This window comes from Pristiophorus japonicus, chromosome 2 (assembly GCF_044704955.1).
Source record: "Pristiophorus japonicus isolate sPriJap1 chromosome 2, sPriJap1.hap1, whole genome shotgun sequence".
NCBI lineage: Eukaryota > Metazoa > Chordata > Chondrichthyes > Pristiophoridae > Pristiophorus > Pristiophorus japonicus.
Window position 1 is genome coordinate 6,651,962 of NC_091978.1, and position 17,801 is coordinate 6,669,762.

The 17,801-nt window shown below is 48.5% G+C and overlaps 1 protein-coding gene across 1 annotated transcript in view; it reads left to right on the forward strand.

Annotated features, from left to right (window-relative positions):
• The window catches only part of emx1 (empty spiracles homeobox 1), a 42,568-nt gene extending 30,818 nt beyond the window's left edge, over positions 1-11,750 (forward strand). Inside the window, exon 3 of the mRNA XM_070861046.1 lies at positions 11,583-11,750. Coding sequence (XP_070717147.1) covers positions 11,583-11,750 — 168 coding nt within the window. The remainder of the gene's footprint in view (positions 1-11,582) is intronic.
• Positions 11,751-17,801: the final 6,051 nt, after the last annotated feature.

Sequence of the window (17,801 nt, forward strand, 5' to 3'; positions counted from 1 at the left end):
CTTCGGATAAGAGGGCTTATGGTGCCATATAAAAATGTAACACGCTATCGCTCATCCACATGTTGCCCCTCGGCGACATCATCTGAAATAACAACGTCAGTTTCCACATGTACGCTGATGACACCTAACTCCACCTCACCACCTCTTCCCACAACCCTTCCCACTGCCTCTAATTTGTCATGTTGCTTGCCCGACATCAAGTCATCGATGAGCAGAAATGTCCTCCAACGAAATATTGGGGAGATCGAAGCCAGCCATTGTCTTCGGTCCCCTCCACAAACTCCGTTCCCCAGCCATTGATTCCACCCCTCTCCCTGGCCCCTGTCTGAAGGTGAACCAGACTGTTTTCATTCTTGGCGACCGATTTAAACCTGAGATGAGCTCACGACCTCATATCCGCAGCTTAACTAAGACCGCCTATTTCCACCTCCGTAACATCGCCCGTCTCCGCCCTTGCCTCCGGCTCATCCGCTGCTGAAACCCTCATCCAATCCTTTGTTACCTCTAGACTTGACTATTCCAACGCACTCCTGGCCGGCCTCCCACCCCTTGCACCCTCCATGAACTTGAACTCTTCCAAAACTCGGCTGCCCGTGTCCTAACTTGCACCAAGTTCCGTTCACCCATTACCCCCTGTGCTTGCTGACTTACATTGGCTCCCGGTCTGGCAATGCCTCGATTTTAAAATTCTCATCATCGTTTTCAAATCCTTCCATTGGCCTCGCCCCCTCCCTATCTCTGTAATCTCAACCAAATCCTTTGGCTTTTCCTTCTGTGGTAATCAACCAGGCCCTACATTCCCCCCTCCCCTCGAGCCTATTTCAAAATTGTTGTGTCTATCAAGTTATAGTTGGCACCTTGTAGTGGCGTGCCACCTTCCACGCTCTTTTAAGGTACAGCACGTGCTGCTGCAGGAGGGCGACTGGATTTGACGTCACCCAAATCCAGGTCGCTGATTGGAGCGTGGGCTGGCACAGCAGGAGCGGCGAGGTCGGGGCGAAGGAGCGGCGAGAGTTCATTGAGCCATGTGATCGGGGCCCAGGAGAATCGCGAGTTCGGGGCCCAGAAGAGGCAAAGGCCCAGGGGCAGCACGGGCCAGCCCACACTGCGATGTGTGTGCGCACTAGGTCCGTGCAGCAGAGCAGGTCTCCAGTAATCTTGGATAATCCTTACCACTGGACCAAGACCGAGCTCTGTCAAGCCCGTGTGGTGGCTGGTGTGCAACGGCCACCACACGTTAAAAAATCCACGCACAGGCATCTTCCACCCTTCAGGATGTAGGTCGGGATCTGGAATATTAGGTCCTTCACTGAAACACCTGTGAACTCATCCCTTTTTGGCGTGGAAGCAAGTCATCCTCGATACGAGGGACCGCCTATGATGATGAAACTCCTCCAGCCCCACAACCCCCCGAGATCTCTGCACTCCTTCAATTCTGGCCTCTTGAGCATCCCCGATTTTAATCACTGCACCATCAGCTACCTAGGCCCTAAGCTCCGGAATTCTGTTTTTGTGATGATAAATATTGGCCCAGGACACCAGGGATAACTCCCTTGTTCTTCTTTGAAATAGTGCCATGGGATCTTTTACATCCACTTGAGAGAGCAGACGGGGCCTCAGTTTAACGTCTCATCTGAAAGGCACCTCCGGTAGTGCAGCACTCCCTCAGCACTGCACTGGGAGTGTCAGCCTAGATTTATGTGCTCAATTCTCTGGAGTGGGACTTGAACCCACAACCTTCTGACTCAGAGGAGTGTACTGCCCACTGAGCCATGGCTGACAGGAGACAGAGAGCAGGGATAAAGGGAATGTTTGCTGATTGGAGGGATGTGACAAGAGATGTTCCTCCAGGGATCTATACTGGGGCCTCAGCCTTTCACCATATTTATCAATGACTTGGATAAAGGAATCGAAGGTTGTCTATCCAAGTTTGCAGATGACTCTAAGTTAGGAGGCAGAGTAAGCTGTGTGGAGGGAAGCAGAAGATTACAAAGGAGCAAAGAAAGATTCGGAGAGTGGGCAAATCTGTGGCAGATGCAGTTCAACATGGGGAGGTGTGAGGTCATCCACTTTGAATCTCGCAAAGGCAAACCAGAATATTTTCTAAATCAGGGATTAGGAACTGTGATGGAGCAAAGGGATTTCGGGGTCTGTGCACACAAATCACGAAAGGTTAGTGCACAGGTATAAAAGGTCATCAAAAAGGCCAATGGAATGTTGGCTTTTACTTCAAGCGGTGCTGGAATACAAAGCAGAGGAAGCTATGCTTCAGCTGTACTGAGCTCTGGTCACAACCCGTTTGCATTTACTGCGTTCAGTTCTGGGCCCCGCCCCTCAGGAAAGATATATTGGCCTTGGAGCCCAGATTCACCAGAATGATACTGGGGCTAAAAGGGTTAAATTAAGAAGACAGCTGCTAGGCCCTAAGCTCTGGAGCCCCCTCCCTAAACCTCTCCACCTCTTTACCTCACTTTCCTCCTTCAAGACGCTCCTTAAACATAGAAACATTGAAAATAGGAGCAGTAGTGGGCCATTCGGCCCTTCAAGTCTGCACCACCATTCAATATGATCATGGCTGATCCTCTATCTCAACATCATATTCCAGCTTTCTTCCCATACCCCTTGATGCCTTTTGTGTCTAGAAATCTATCTATCTCCCTCTTAAATATATTCAGTGACTTGGCCTCCACAGCCTTCTGTGGTAGAGAATTCCACAGGTTCACCACCCTCTGAGTGAGAAAATCTCTCCTCATCTCGGTCCTAAATTTCCTACCCCGTATCCTGAGACTGTGACCCCTTGTTCTAGACTTCCCAGCCAGGGGAAACATGCTCCCCACACCCAGTCAGAATTTTATACGTTTCAATGAGATCCCCTCTCATTCTTTTAAACTCTAGTGAATACAGGCCTAGTCGTCCCAATCTCTCCTCATACAACAATCCTGCCATCCCAGCAATCAGTCTCTACCTCTTTGACCAAATTTTGGGTCACCTGCCCTAATATCTAAGAACATAAGAACATAAGAAATAGGAGCAGGAGTAGGCCATTCGGAGTGGTCCACTTCCCTGCCCGCTCCCCATAACCCCTTATCGTTTAAGAAATTGTCTATTTCTGTCTTAAATGTATTCAATGTCCCAGCTTCCTCAGCTCTCTGAGGCAGTGAATTACACAGATTTACAACCCTCTGAGAGAAGAAATTACTCCTCATCTCAGTTTTAAATAGGCGGCCCCATATTCTAAGATTATGCCCCCTAGTTCTAATCTCCCCCATCAGTGGAAACATCCTCTCTGCATCCACCTTGTCAAGCCCCCTCATAATCTTATACCTTTTGATAAGATCACCTCTCATTCTTCTGAATTCCAATGAGTAGAGGCCCAACCCACTCAGCCTTTGCTCATAAGTCAACCCCCTCATCCCCGGAATAAACCTAGTGAACCTTCTCTGAACTGCCTCCAAATCGAGTATATCCTCTCGTAAATATGGAAACCAAAACTGCACGCAGTATTCCAGATGTGGCCTCACCAATATCCTGTATAACTGTAGCAAGACTGCCCTTTGCAATAAAGGCCAAGATACCATTGGCCTTCCTGATCACTTGCTGTACCTGCATACAAACCTTTTGTGTTTCATGCACAAGTACCCTCAGGTTCCGCTGTACTGCAGCACTTTGCAATCTTTCTCCATTTAAATAACAACTTGTTCTTTGATTTTCTTTCTGCCAAAGTGCATAACCTCAACATTATACTCTATCTGCCAAATTTTTGCCCACTCACTTAGCCTGCCTATGTCCTTTTGCTAATTTTTTTGTGTCCTTCTCATTTACTTATGTGGCGCTTGTGGTGTATATAGCACACAAATCACTGACTCCACACGGTCTGGTGTAAATCTAACTGCTGTGACCTTCGTCCTTTATTGTTCAGCTCCAGAGTGCCTCTCAGGTGTGGTGGTCAGCCTTTTATAGTGCCTGTTGCAAGTACTTCCAGGTTTCCCACCACAGCGCCCTCTGTGGTGTGGCATAGTGCTTGCATTACATTTAAGGTACCAGGACGATACTCACATCATTACATAACATCACCTTCCCCCTCCCAACCAGGACGCAGGACAACGACACATACATCATTACATCACATCACACTTGGCCAACGGAAGGCAGGTAGACATAGACAGTGCGTTAGTATGGTACATGTTATCTGGTACATCAACTAGTTATTGACTGGTAACGGATCCCTGATTTCCTTGTTAGCCCTTATCATTAATTGTACTTCATATCCATTATTAAACACAAATACAGTGGCCATTCAATATTAAAAAATTAATTCTTATTATAAATTCACCATCTCACATTAACATAGCTAATTTTAGACTCGCGCTGCCTTACAGAAGTCCTTTGTGGGGACCACCTCTTGGTAAGGCCCTTTTAAGACTCCCGGGTGCATTTCCTTTTTAAGGCACCATCTTTGATGCAGGAGGATTCCACGAGGCTTCTCCTTGGGCGCCGCCATCTTTGATGCTCTGCTGCTCTGGACACGATGCCGCCGCCACCTTGCTCTCCGCCGCTCCGAATGCCCTCGGCCATCGCAGCCTCCGCTCCCCTCCGCTGCCACCTGACTTGCCGCCTCCCCTGCGGCCGTCGTGGCCTCTCCAGTTGCTGCCGCCGCCTGACTCTCCCTCTGCGTGGGCCCCTCCGATCCGTCCTGGATCCTTCGCACCCCGCCCGCAGCGCCCCGCCGGCTCACCCCCCCCACCCCGCCCCCCCACTAGGCCCCTCTCTGCCGGGCTGCTTGCCTGTGGGGGCTGAGGCTGCAGGATCTCTGTGGCTTGAGATCCGGGCCTGGGGCTTGCCTGTGGGTGGATTGAGGCTGCAGCTCCAGCTCGGTCGGCGCTGCTCTCTGGGGACCCGGGGCACGGCAGCACCCCGGGGAGCAGCACCCCGGGGAGTGGTGAAGTCTTCCCAGCTCCCACGGACCGTCCCCATCCACCTCCGGCCGAGGAGTGTGGGCCCATCGCCTGCAACAACCCACAGAGGTAAAGCGTGCGTCTCGTCCCCGTGGGATACCTGCACCATCGCTCTGCCGAGAACAGGTATCAGTTCCCTGGTGTAGGTACACAGCTTCGCCGTGACCAGGACCAGCTTGGGCCGTGCAGCTGGGTTAATCCACAGTTTATCAAAAGTTCTCCGACTCATCAACGACGGACCCGAGCCCGTGTCCACTTCCATACTCACTGGGACTCCGTTGATTTTTACTTCCCTTATCACTGGGGGCGAATCGTCGGTGCACGTATACAGTCCAAGCACCTCATCTTCTTCTACCTGCTCCTCGCTGAACAGTAGATCATCCCTCATCTCCTCAGCCACATGGTGAGTCCGATTTCTTTTACACATACGCTGAAGGTGGCCTTTAACGTGGCAGGTATTGCACGTGTACTCCGCAAACCTGCACCGGTGAGCCCCATGGCTTCCTCCACAGCGCCAGCATGGTGCTGCTCGATTGGCCCCCCTCAGCGTACTCTGAGTCCCAGGATTCCGAGGTCCGTGCTCTCTGCCCCGGGCAGAGCCATGTTCTGCAGTTTTGTCCGTGGTGGGCGCTATCCTGTGGACAGTGCCTGCCGGGTTCGAGACTGTGTGGATCATTTGCTTGGTGCTGCAAGTCGAGGTCATATGTGCCCGGCTGATGGTGATGGCCTTTGTCAGAGTGACTGTGGGTTCCGTGGCCAGCAGCTTGTGAAGGAGGCCCTCGTGGCCAATTTCCATGACAAAAACGTCCCGTAACGCCTCGTCAAGGTGTGTGCCAAAATCACACGGTGCCGCGAGTCTCCTGAGGTCTGCAGCATATTTGGTGACATCCTGGCCCTCAGGTCTGCAGTGATGGTAAAATTTGTATCTGGCCATGAGGATGCTCTCCTTCGGTTTCAACTGGTCATGAATGAGTTCAGTCAGCTCCTCATATGACTTGTCCCTGGCGCTCCCAGGTGCCAGCAAATCCCTGACGAGACAGTAAACCTCATCGCCACAACTGGAGAGCAATATCGCCTTACACTTCTCTCTCATTGCGTATGTGTCCTCCGTCAGGTCATTTGCTGTGAAGTAGTACTCGAGCCTTTCCGTAAAGGCCTCCCAATCATTGCCCACGGTAAAATCCTTTAGCGAGCCCAGAGTAGCCATGGTTGCGTGGAGTTCGTCCGCTTCCTAGTCGCCAATGTGGTGTATCCAGCACACAAATCACTGACTCCACACGGTCTGGTGTAAGTCTAACTGCTGTGACCTTCGTCCTTTATTGTTCAGATCCAGAGTGCCTCTCAGGTGTGGTGGTCAGCCTTATATAGTGCCTGTTGCAGGTACTTCCAGGTTTCCCACCACAGCGCCCTCTGTGGTGTGGCATAGTACTTACATTACATTTAAGGTACTGGGACGATACACACATCAATACATAACAGCGCTGTGTCAGCCGTTTAATTACATTAAAGGCACGATATAAATGCAAGTTGTTGTTGCATCCGGTGATGGTGCAGTATGCTGCATCTCACGGTGTCCTTGGTTCTCTAGGTTGATTCCGGAGATGCCTTATGAGGAAAGGTTGAGGAGGTTGGGCCTCCACTCATTGCAATTCAGAAGTATGAGAGGTGATCGTATCGAAACGTATAAGATTATGAGGGGGCTTGACAAGGTGGATAGAGAGGATATTTCCACTGATGGGAGAGACTAGAACTAGAGGGCATAATCTTAGAATAAGGGGCTGCCCATTTAAAACTGAGATGAGGACAAATTTCTTCTCTCAAAGGGTTGTAAATCTGTGGAATTTGCTGCCTCAGAGAGCAGTGGAGGCTGGGTCATTGAATAAATTTAAGACAGAGATAGACAGTTTCTTAACCGATAAGGGATTAAGGGGTTATGGGGAGCGGGCAGGGAAGTGGACCTGAGTCCATGATCAAATCAACCATCATTATTATCATCATCATAGGCAGTCCCTCGGAATCGAGGAAGACTTGCTTCCACTTTTAAAACATAGAAACATAGAAACTAGGTGCAGGAGTAGACCATTCAGCCCTTCGAGCCTGCACCCCCATTCAATGAGTTCATGGCTGAACATGCAACTTCAGTACCCCATTCCTGCTTTCTCGCCATACCCCTTGATCCCCCTAGTAGTAAGGACTACATCTAACTCCTTTTTGAATAAATTTAGTGAATTGGCCTCAACAACCTTTTGTGATAGAGAATTCCACAGGTTCACCACTCTCTGGGTGAAGAAGTTTCTCCTCATCTCGGTCCTAAATGGCTTACCCTTTATCCTTAGACTGTGACCCCTGGTTCTGGACTTCCCAACATTGGGAACATTCTTCCTGCATCTAACCTGTCGAAACCCGTCAGAATTTTAAACGTTTCTATGAGATTCCCTCTCATTCTTCTGAACTCCAGTGAATACAAGCCCAGTTGATCCAATCTTTCTTGATATGTCAGTCCCGCCATCCCGGGAATCAGTCTGGTGAACCTTCGCTGCACTCCCTCAATAGCAAGAATGTCCTTCTTCAAGTTAGGAGACCAAAACTGTACACAATACTCCAGGTGTGGCCTCACCAAGGCCCTGTACAACTGTAGTAACACCTCCCTACCCCTGTACTCAAATCCCCTCGCTATGAAGGCCAACATGCCATTTGCTTTCTTAACCGCCTGCTGTACCTTCATGCCAACCTTCAATGACTGATGTACCATGACACCCAGGTCTCGTTGCACCTCCCCTTTTCCTAATCCGTCACCATTCAGATAATAGTCTGTCTCTCTGTTTTTACCACCAAAGTGGATAACCTCACATTTATCCACATTATACTTCATCTGCCATGCATTTGCCCACTCACCTAACCTATCCAAGTCACTCTGCAGCCTCATAGCATCCTCCTCGCAGCTCACATTGCCACCCAACTTAGTGTCATCCGCAAATTTGGAGATACTACATTTAATCCCCTCATCTAAATCATTAATAAGAACATAAGAACATAAGAATTAGGAACAGGAGTAGGCCATCTAGCTCCTCGAGCCTGCTCCGCCATTCAATAAGATCATGGCTGATCTGGCCGTGGACTCAGCTCCACTTACCTGCCCGCTCCCCATAACCCTTAATTTTCTAATTGGTTAAAAATCTATCTATCTGTGACTTGAATACATTCAATGAGCTAGCCTCAACTGCTTCCTTGGGCAGAGAATTCCACAGATTCACAACCCTCTGGGAGAAGAAATTCCTTCTCAACTCGGTTTTAAATTGTCTCCCTCGTATTTTGAGGCTGTGCCCCCTAGTTCCAGTCTCCCCGACCAGTGGAAACAACCTCTCCGCCTCTATCTTGTCTATCCCTTTCATTATTTTAAATGTTTCTATAAGATCACCCCTCATCCTTCTGAACTCCAACGAGTAAAGACCCAGTCTACTCAATCTATCATCATAAGGTAACCCCCTCATCTCCGGAATCAGCCTCGTGAATCGTCTCTGTACCCCCTCCAAAGCTAGTATATCCTTCCTTACGTAAGGTGACCAAAACTGCACGCAGTACTCCAGGTGCGGCCTCACCAATACCCTGTACAGTTGCAGCAGGACCTCCCTGCTTTTGTACTCCATCCCTCTTGCAATGAAGGCCAACATTCCATTCGCCTTCCTGATTACCTGCTGCACCTACAAACTAACTTTTTGGGATTCATGCACAAGGACCCCCAGGTCCCTCTGCACCGCAGCATGTTGCAATTTCTCCCCATTCAAATAATATTCCTTTTTACTGTTTTTTTTCCCAAGGTGGATGACTTCACACTTTCCGACATTGTATTCCATCTGCCAAACCTTAGCCCATTCGCTTAACCTATCCAAATCTCTTTGCAGCCTTTCTGTGTCCTCGACACAACCCGCTTTCCCACTAATCTTTGTGTCATCTGCAAATTTTGTTACACTACACTCTGTCCCCTCTTCCAGGTCATCTATGTATATTGTAAACAGTTGTGGTCCCAGCACCGATCCCTGTGGCACACCACTAACCACCGATTTCCAACCCGAAAAGGACCCATTTATCCCGACTCTCTGCTTTCTGTTCGCCAGCCAATTCTCTATCCATGCTAATACATTTCCTCTGACTCCACGTACCTCTATCTTCTGCAGTAACCTTTTGTGTGGCACCTTATCGAATGCCTTTTGGAAATCTAAATACACCACATCCATCGGTACACCTCTATCCACCATGCTCGTTATATCCTCAAAGAATTCCAGTAAATTAGTTAAACATGATTTCCCCTTCATGAATCCATGCTGCCTCTGCTTGATTGCACTATTCCTATCTAGATGTCCTGTTATTTCTTCCTTAATGATAGTTTCAAGCATTTTTCCCACTACAGATGTTAAACTAACCGGCCTATAGTTACCTGCCTTTTGTCTGCCCCCTTTTTTGAACAGAGGCGTTACCTTAGCTGCTTTTAATGTACAATGTAAACAGCTGGGGCCCCAGCACAGAACCTTGCGGTACCTCACTAGTCACTGCCTGCCATTCTGAAAAGTACCCATTTACTCCTACTCTTTGCTTCCTGTCTGCCAACCAGTTCTCAATCCATGTCAGCACACTACCCCCAATCCCATGTGCTTTAACTTTGCACATTAATCTCTTGTGTGGGACCTTGTCAAAAGCCTTCTGAAAGTCCAAATACACCACATCAACTGGTTCTCCCTTGTCCACTCTACTGGAAACATCCTCAAAAAATTCCAGAAGATTTGTCAAGCATGATTTCCCTTTCACAAACCCATGCTGACTTGGACCTATCATGTCACCTCTTTCCAAATGCGCTGCTATGACATCCTTAATAATTGATTCCATCATTTTACCCACTACCGATGTCAGGCTGACCGGTCTATAATTCCCTGTTTTCTCTCTCCCTCCTTTTTTAAAAATGGGGTTACATTGGCTACCCTCCACTCCATAGGAACTGATCCAGAGTCGATGGAATGTTGGAAAATGACTGTCAATGCATCTGCTATTTCCAAGGCCACCTCCTTAAGTACTCTGGGATGCAGTCCATCAGGCCCTGGGGATTTTTCGGCCTTCAATCCCATCAATTTCCCCAACACAATTTCCCGACTAATAAGGATTTCCCTCAGTTCCTCCTTCTTACTAGACCCTCTGACCCCTTTTATATCCGGAAGGTTGTTTGTATCCTCCTTAGTGAATACCGAACCAAAGTACTTGTTCAATTGGTCTGCCATTTCTTTGTTCCCCGTTAGGACTTCCCCTGATTCTGACTGCAGGGGACCTACGTTTGTCTTTACTAACCTTTTTCTCTTTACATAGCTATCAAAGCTTTTGCAGTCCGTCTTAATGTTCCCTGCAAACTTCCTCTTGTACTCTATTTTCCCTGCCCTAATCAAACCCTTTGTCCTTCTCTGCTGAGTTCTAAATTTCTCCTAGTCCCTGGGTTCGCTGCTATTTATGGCCAATTTGTATGGCACTTCCTTGGCTTTAATACTATTCCTGATTTCCCTTGATAACCACGGTTGAGCCACCTTCCCTTTTTTATTTTTACACCAGACAGGGATGTACAATTGTTGTAGTTCATCCATGCGGTCTCTAAATGTCTGCCATTGCCCATCCACTGTCAACCCCTTAAGTATCATTCGCCAATCTATCCTAGCCAATTCACGCCTCATACCTTCAAAGTTACCCTTCTTTAAGTTCTGGACCATGGTCTCTGAATTAACTGTTTCATTCTCCATCCTAATGTAGAATTCCACCATATTATGGTCACTCTTCCCCAAGGGGCCTCGCACAATGAGATTGCTAATTAATCCTCTCTCATTACACAACACCCAGTCTAAGATGGCCTCCCCCCTAGTTGGTTCCTCGACATATTGGTCTGGAAAACCATCCCTTATGCACTCCAGGAAATCCTCCTCCACCGTATTGCTTCCAGTTTGGTTAGGTAGTTGAACAGTCCAATACGAGAACCACAGTCCCTGTCACAGGTGGGACAGACAATGGTTGGAGGGAAGGGGAGGGTGAGACTGGTTTGCCGCACACTCCTTCCGCTGCCTGCGCTTGGTTTCTGCATGCTCTCGACGATGAGTCTCAAGGTGCTCAGCGCCCTCCCAGATGCACTTCCTCCATTTAGGGCGGTCTTTGGCCAGGGACTCCCAGGTGTCAGTGGGGATGTTGCACTTTATCAGGGAGGCTTTGAGGGTGCCCCTGGAATGTTTCCTCTGCCCACCTTTGGCTCGTTTGCCGTGAAGGAGTTCCGACTAGAGCGCTTGCCTTGAGAGTCCCGTGTCTGGCATGCGAACAATGTGGCCTGCCCAGCGGAGCTGATCAAGTGTGGTCAGTGCTTCAATGCTGGGGATGTTGGCCTGGTCGAGGACGCTAACGTTGGTGCGCCTGTCCTCCCAGGGGATTTGTAGGATCTTGCGGGGACATCGTTGGTGGTATTTCTCCAGCGACTTAAGGTAGCTACTGTATCGGATCAGCCATGATTGTATTAAATGGCGGAGCAGGCTCGAGGGGCCGTATGGCCTACTCCTGCTCCTATGTCTTATGTTATGTAACTCTGAGCCCGCCTGTTGTTCTCTATTCCAGGTGAAGGTCTGGTTCCAGAATCGCAGGACGAAATACAAGCGCCAGAAGTTGGAGGAAGAGGGGCCCGACTCCCATCAGAAAAAGAAAGGCTCTCACCATGTCAACCGGTGGAGGCTGGCCACCAAGCAATCCAGTCCCGAGGACATTGACGTCACCTCGGAAGACTAGCGAGGGAGAACGGGAGAGGTGTGGGGAGGAGAGGGAAGAATGGAGGAAGGGAAGGAAGGTGGGAGGGTCATCTCAAGGGATGACAAGAAAGCACGGACAGAGGATGGGGAACCTTCGCGACAGTTTGGAGGACAAAACGACAAAGAACACATCGACAATCATGGGAAACCTTGTACAAGACTTTGTGGAGACTGAATCTGAAAAAGAATATGCACTGCAGGATGTAGTTGGAAGAAAGTTACACTTCTCCAGTGACATTTAAGCATCCGCTGTAAATATATATATATTATATTAAAAATTATCTGAAAGAATAAACTTTTTTTTATTTATTTAACGTTCCTTTTTTTTGCAAATGGTGACTCTTCGACTTGCCACGAAGGGACGGAGGCGGCGAAGGTTCGCAGTGTTTGTCCCCTCGGGAGGTGGATATGTTTTTTGAGGGTGTTCCGATGAACGGGTTGACAAGGGGAGGCATTGGGAGGCGGTTGCCGTGTTCAGGGAGTGAGCTTGTTGTTTCCCGCTGCACTCCAAAGGAGATTTATTGTAGGAGAAGGCTTTGGAGACTCTTCCACCGATATAAATGCTTTTAGCAACATCATCGGTGCATCATGATGGCGTCACGAGTAAGTGATGTCAAAGGTCAACGCACAAGAAGAGTAGAAGCTGTCAGCGGTTTTCTCAAGTAACTGCAGCTCTTCACAATGGCTACCCCCCCACCCCCCCCCACTCCTCGCCTGAAGGCACTGACTCTCACTGGGACCCAGTTCGTCAGGTACCAAACCCCTTCCAGCAACTCACCCACGTGGTCAATCTACCTGTCTGAGGTTTGACAGTGAGAGACAGCCTGATCTGGACTCAGCTCACTCACACACCCACACACACACACACACTCACACACTCACACACACACTCACACACACATTCACACACATGCACACACACACTCAAATACACACCCACACACACACACACACTCACACACTCACACACACACTCACACACACATTCACACACATGCACACACACACTCAAATACACACTCACACACACACACACACCCACACACACACACACGCACACACATACACACACTCACACATTCACACACACGCACACAATCATACACACACACACACACACTCACATACTCACACACACACACACATGCACACACACACACACACTCACACATTCACACACACTCACATACTCACACACACGCACACACACACATATTCAGATACGCACACACACACTCACACTCATTGACACACAGTCTCTCACACACACACACTCACACACACAAATATTGAAACACACACATACTACATTGACACACACACACAGTGTCACACTCACACACTCTCATCACCACCTCCACACAAACACGCACACAAACACACAGAAACACACACAGACAGACACACTTTCACACACACAGACACACACACACTCACACTCACACTCACACAGACACATGTGCATACACTCATCGACGCACATACACACAGACACACAGTCACACACACATAAACATTCACACACACACACACACACACACACACACATTGACACACACACACACACACATTGACACACACACTCTCACACACACACTCACACTCACACAGTCTCGCACACATACACACAGACACAGACACATACACACACAGACACAGTCTCTCACACACGCACACACACAGACTCACACATACATGCACTCACTCACACAGACAGACTCTGGCACACACTGTCACACAGTAACACACACACACCAAAACTGGCAAGTCAACTTTTCACCGAGGTACTGCTGGGTCAGTGATCAGGAGTGGGGAGCCCTGGCTGATTTCCGCCTCTCCCCAGCCCACTGAGGCCGAGACCCATGGGGCCTGCTGCTGAAGTGGATTTAGTTGACTCTGGGCTTTGTGTGTTGGGGAGGGGAAGAGACTCGGTGGAGATATTCCCCGCGCTGTGTCTCTTTATTCTGGCCCCTGTGGGGAGTTCTCCTGCCACAGGCTCAACTCCTTCTGAGAAGGTGTAGGCCCAATACACCCCTGGTGAGGCCATTAACTCTGAATTCGGGCTCTCACCCACCTCTCCACGAGCAGACTGTAAATATCTGTGATGTAGTATGATGGTTTAAGAATTGATGTGTGCTTCAGAAAGTTAAATATTATTTTGCTTCCCCTGCATTCTTTGCCACCTCAGTACATGAATAAAGGCTTGCGATATTTCCTAAACTGGTTTTGAGTGATTTGCTGTAGCCTTAAGGTGTTTCTTTCTGTCAGTTCTCTCCTCCTCTCCTGAGGTGCAGACTTCACTGACAGTGGTTGACCTCCATTATAACAAAAACAATAGCGCCATTAACAAAGTAAAACGTTCCAAGGCACTTCACAGAAGCGATTATAAGAACATAAGAAATAGGAGCAGGAGTAGGCCATATGGTCCCTCGAGCCTGCTCCACCATTCAGTAAGATCATGGCTGATCACCCGCAGCATCGAAGCACTGACCACGCTCGATCAGCTCCGGTGGGCGGGCCACATTGTCCTCATGCCCGATGCTAGACTGCCGAAACAAGCGCTCTACTCTGGGCCATGACATGGCAAACGGGTCCCAGGAGAACATAAGAACATAAGAACATAAGAATTAGGAACAGGAGTCGGCCATCTAGCCCCTCGAGCCTGCTCTGCCATTCAACAAGATCATGGCTGATCTGGCCGTGGACTCAGCTCCACTTACCCGCCCTCTCCCCGTAACCCTTCATTCCCTTATTGGTTAAAAATCTATCTATCTGTGACTTGAATACATTCAATGAGCTAGCCTCAACTGCTTCCTTGGGCAGAGAATGCCACAGATTCACAACCCTCTGGGAGAAGAAATTCCTTCTCAACTCGGTTTTAAATTGGCTCCCCCGTATTTTGAGGCTGTGCCCCCTAGTTCCAGTCTCCCCGACTAGTGGAAACAACCTCCCTGCCTCTATCTTGTCAATCCCTTTCATGATTTTAAATGTTTCTGTAAGATCACCCCTCATCCTTCCGAACTCCAACGAGTAAATAAGAACATAAGAATTAGGAACAAGAACATAAGAATTAGGAACAGAACATAAGAATTAGGAACATAAGAATTAGGAGGGCAGAGAAAATGCTTCAAGGACACCCCCAAAGCCTCCTTGAAAAAATGTAACAACCCAACTGACTCTTGGGAATCGCTGGCCCAACACTGCTCAAAGTGGAGGAAAAGCATCAAGCATTGTTCATGTCAGGCTCAGAATTACCTACTCACGGGACCGAAGGTGCATCATTTGCTTTGATCGACATGAACCTTCCTGATGTATTCACCAATTTTGACCAAGTACTGCTTGGTGCCACATACCCAAATAATTGTACCAATGTCCCATGTGCACGGACTTGCCCTTTTCGACGGACTGAGCACTTTGACCTGACCACCCTTCTCAAAGCACCGCTCTTTGATACCTGAACGGTAATGAGGTTTCTGCACCGATTGTGCCTTCTCTACCTTGTCAGACAAGTTCGGTTGCAATAAACTGAGCCGCATCCTCAGCCCACGTTTCACCAATAATCCGGCAGGTGTGGTAGAATGGGACGTAGTTCTGTATTTGAAAAGAAAATTCATTAACCCATGCTTCATGCTCACTGACGATCCAGTCTGTAATATTTGTTTTCGCAAAGCCTTCATGACAATCCTGACCGACCTTTCAGCCCAACCATTCCAAGCAGGATGACTTGGTGCTACCAAGGTGTGTTTGATGCCGTTGTGTCTGGCAACATTCACAAATTACGTGGACCGAAATTGCGGCCACATTATCTGACACCATTTCTTCGGACGGCCATGACACGCAAAAATACGCTCTGTGGTCTTAGATGACACCATATGCCGTACCTCCAGCCATTTCGAATGGCTATCAATTAGAACCAGAATATTTCCACTGGCCCCCTCTCGGAAAAATCAATGACCTGAAAATTGCGGTCAGAGGTTTCCTGCGGGCGGGCGCCTTCAACCGAAATTTTTTATCCGAAAGTACCTGGTGGTCCCGGAGGAACGTATACTTGCGGTCCGAGGCCTCCAATCACAGCCCAGCGTATGGGCTCACACATCCCAGGAACGTAACCGCAACCTGGGATCACATGGACCTGGATCACCAATCAACATGCAGTAAACTCATTGATAATAATGGGAGCTCCGTTTGTACCAGCTCCCATTACTATCAATGAGGATACCCCCAAAAACACAGAAACATAACACAATAAATAAAAACAAATCACCTCACATATTTAAAATTGCTTGACATTGAATTAATTAAATGTTTTAGAAAAAAAATATTTTTTCACTAATTTTTTTAAATGTTTTAATTGGGTTAAAAATAAACTTACCTCAATGGACAGGGTTTTTAATATAAAAATTAGTGATAACATTTAATTTTTCTATCTTTTAAAACTCTTACGCTGGAAAAAGTAGGCTATACGCTTGCTTTTACCAGCCGTAAGACATTCGCTGGGCAAATAGTCCCCACCTCTCCCGCGCGTGAATGTCCTTCTCCCGTGGATGTGTGCAATCTCGCAAATGACGGTTCTCGGTGTATGGGCATCGCGTGCTGAGAACTGGCATTTGCGAGACCTCTTCGGGTACGTGCGCCCATCATACGCGCCCAGAGAGGCTGCAATTTATGGCCCATTATGTATTCTTTGCAATGGTCTTGTTGGTCAAGTCCATGTTTGCAGCGGCATTTTAGCAGCCCTGCAGCCTTGACAGATATTACAGGTTGAACCTCCCTGATCCAGAACTCCCTTATCCAGAACCGCCCCTCATCCAGAACCATTCCCGGCCACCGGGTGGCGCATGTACAGAACTCCAACATGAACATAGTGAAGTCCTTCCTCACTGCCGACTTCTGCAATCGCTGTCCTGACCCCGCGATCCACCGCCCCCACACCCACCCCCACCCCCACCTCCGATCTCTCTGCCGCACTCCCAGCCGCAAGCCAGCCAGCCCCGATATCCCCTTGCTCAGTACCTGTACCATCCAATTTAACGTGACCACCCCTTGTCTGAAAGAATCCCTTATCCAGACCAGGCCAGGTCCCGAGAGTACCGGATGAGGGAGGGTCAACCTGTACACTTATTTACTAATGCTTCTAAGTCTTTATCGAACCCAGGCCAATAAAGACAACTTCGGGCCACTGCTTTCATGTCTACGATGCCAGTATGCACACTGTGAAGTTACGTCAACACTTTGGTCTGTAGGGCACTGGAAACAACTACTATCAGGCCCCATTTTAGACAGAAGAACATAAGAACATAAAAATTAGGAACAGGAGTAGGCCATCTAGACCCTCGAGCCTGCTCCGCCATTCAACAAGATCATGGCTGATCTGGCCGTGGACTCAGCTCCACTTACCCGCCCGCTCCCCATAACCCTTAATTCCCTTATTGGTTAAAAATCTATCTATCTGTGACTTGAATACATTCAATGAGCTAGCCTCAACTGCTTCCTTGGGCAGAGAATTCCACAGATTCACAACCCTCTGGGAGAAGAAATTCCTTCTCAACTCGGTTTTAAATTGGCTCCCCCGTATTTTGAGGCTGTGCCCCCTAGTTCTAGTCTCCCCGACCAGCGGAAACAACCTCTCTGCCTCTATCTTGGCTGCTTACATGATAGTTCATGACTATGATGATAAAAGGGCTTCATCCCCTTGTCTAAATCCTAATGATCTTCAGACCACCCTCTTGGGGTGTGCTCATTGGTCCGCTGTAGCGTGGCATCTTTCTGTGTGTGCTCTGCAATAACAGAGGCGGTGATCGGAAAGTCCTCATCGACGACATCTAGAGTGAAGATTGACTGTTCGCGGCCAATTTCAGAATCTTCATGAGGCAACCTTGAAAGGCCATCCAGCAGTGCATTCTGCTTAGACGTGTGATACTCGACTCTGTAACCGTACTGAGACAATGAAATAGCCCAGCATTGCATCCTGGAAGCCGCCAAAGATGGATTGCCGCTTTTGGGCCGAGGATAACTCGGAACGGTTTGTAAG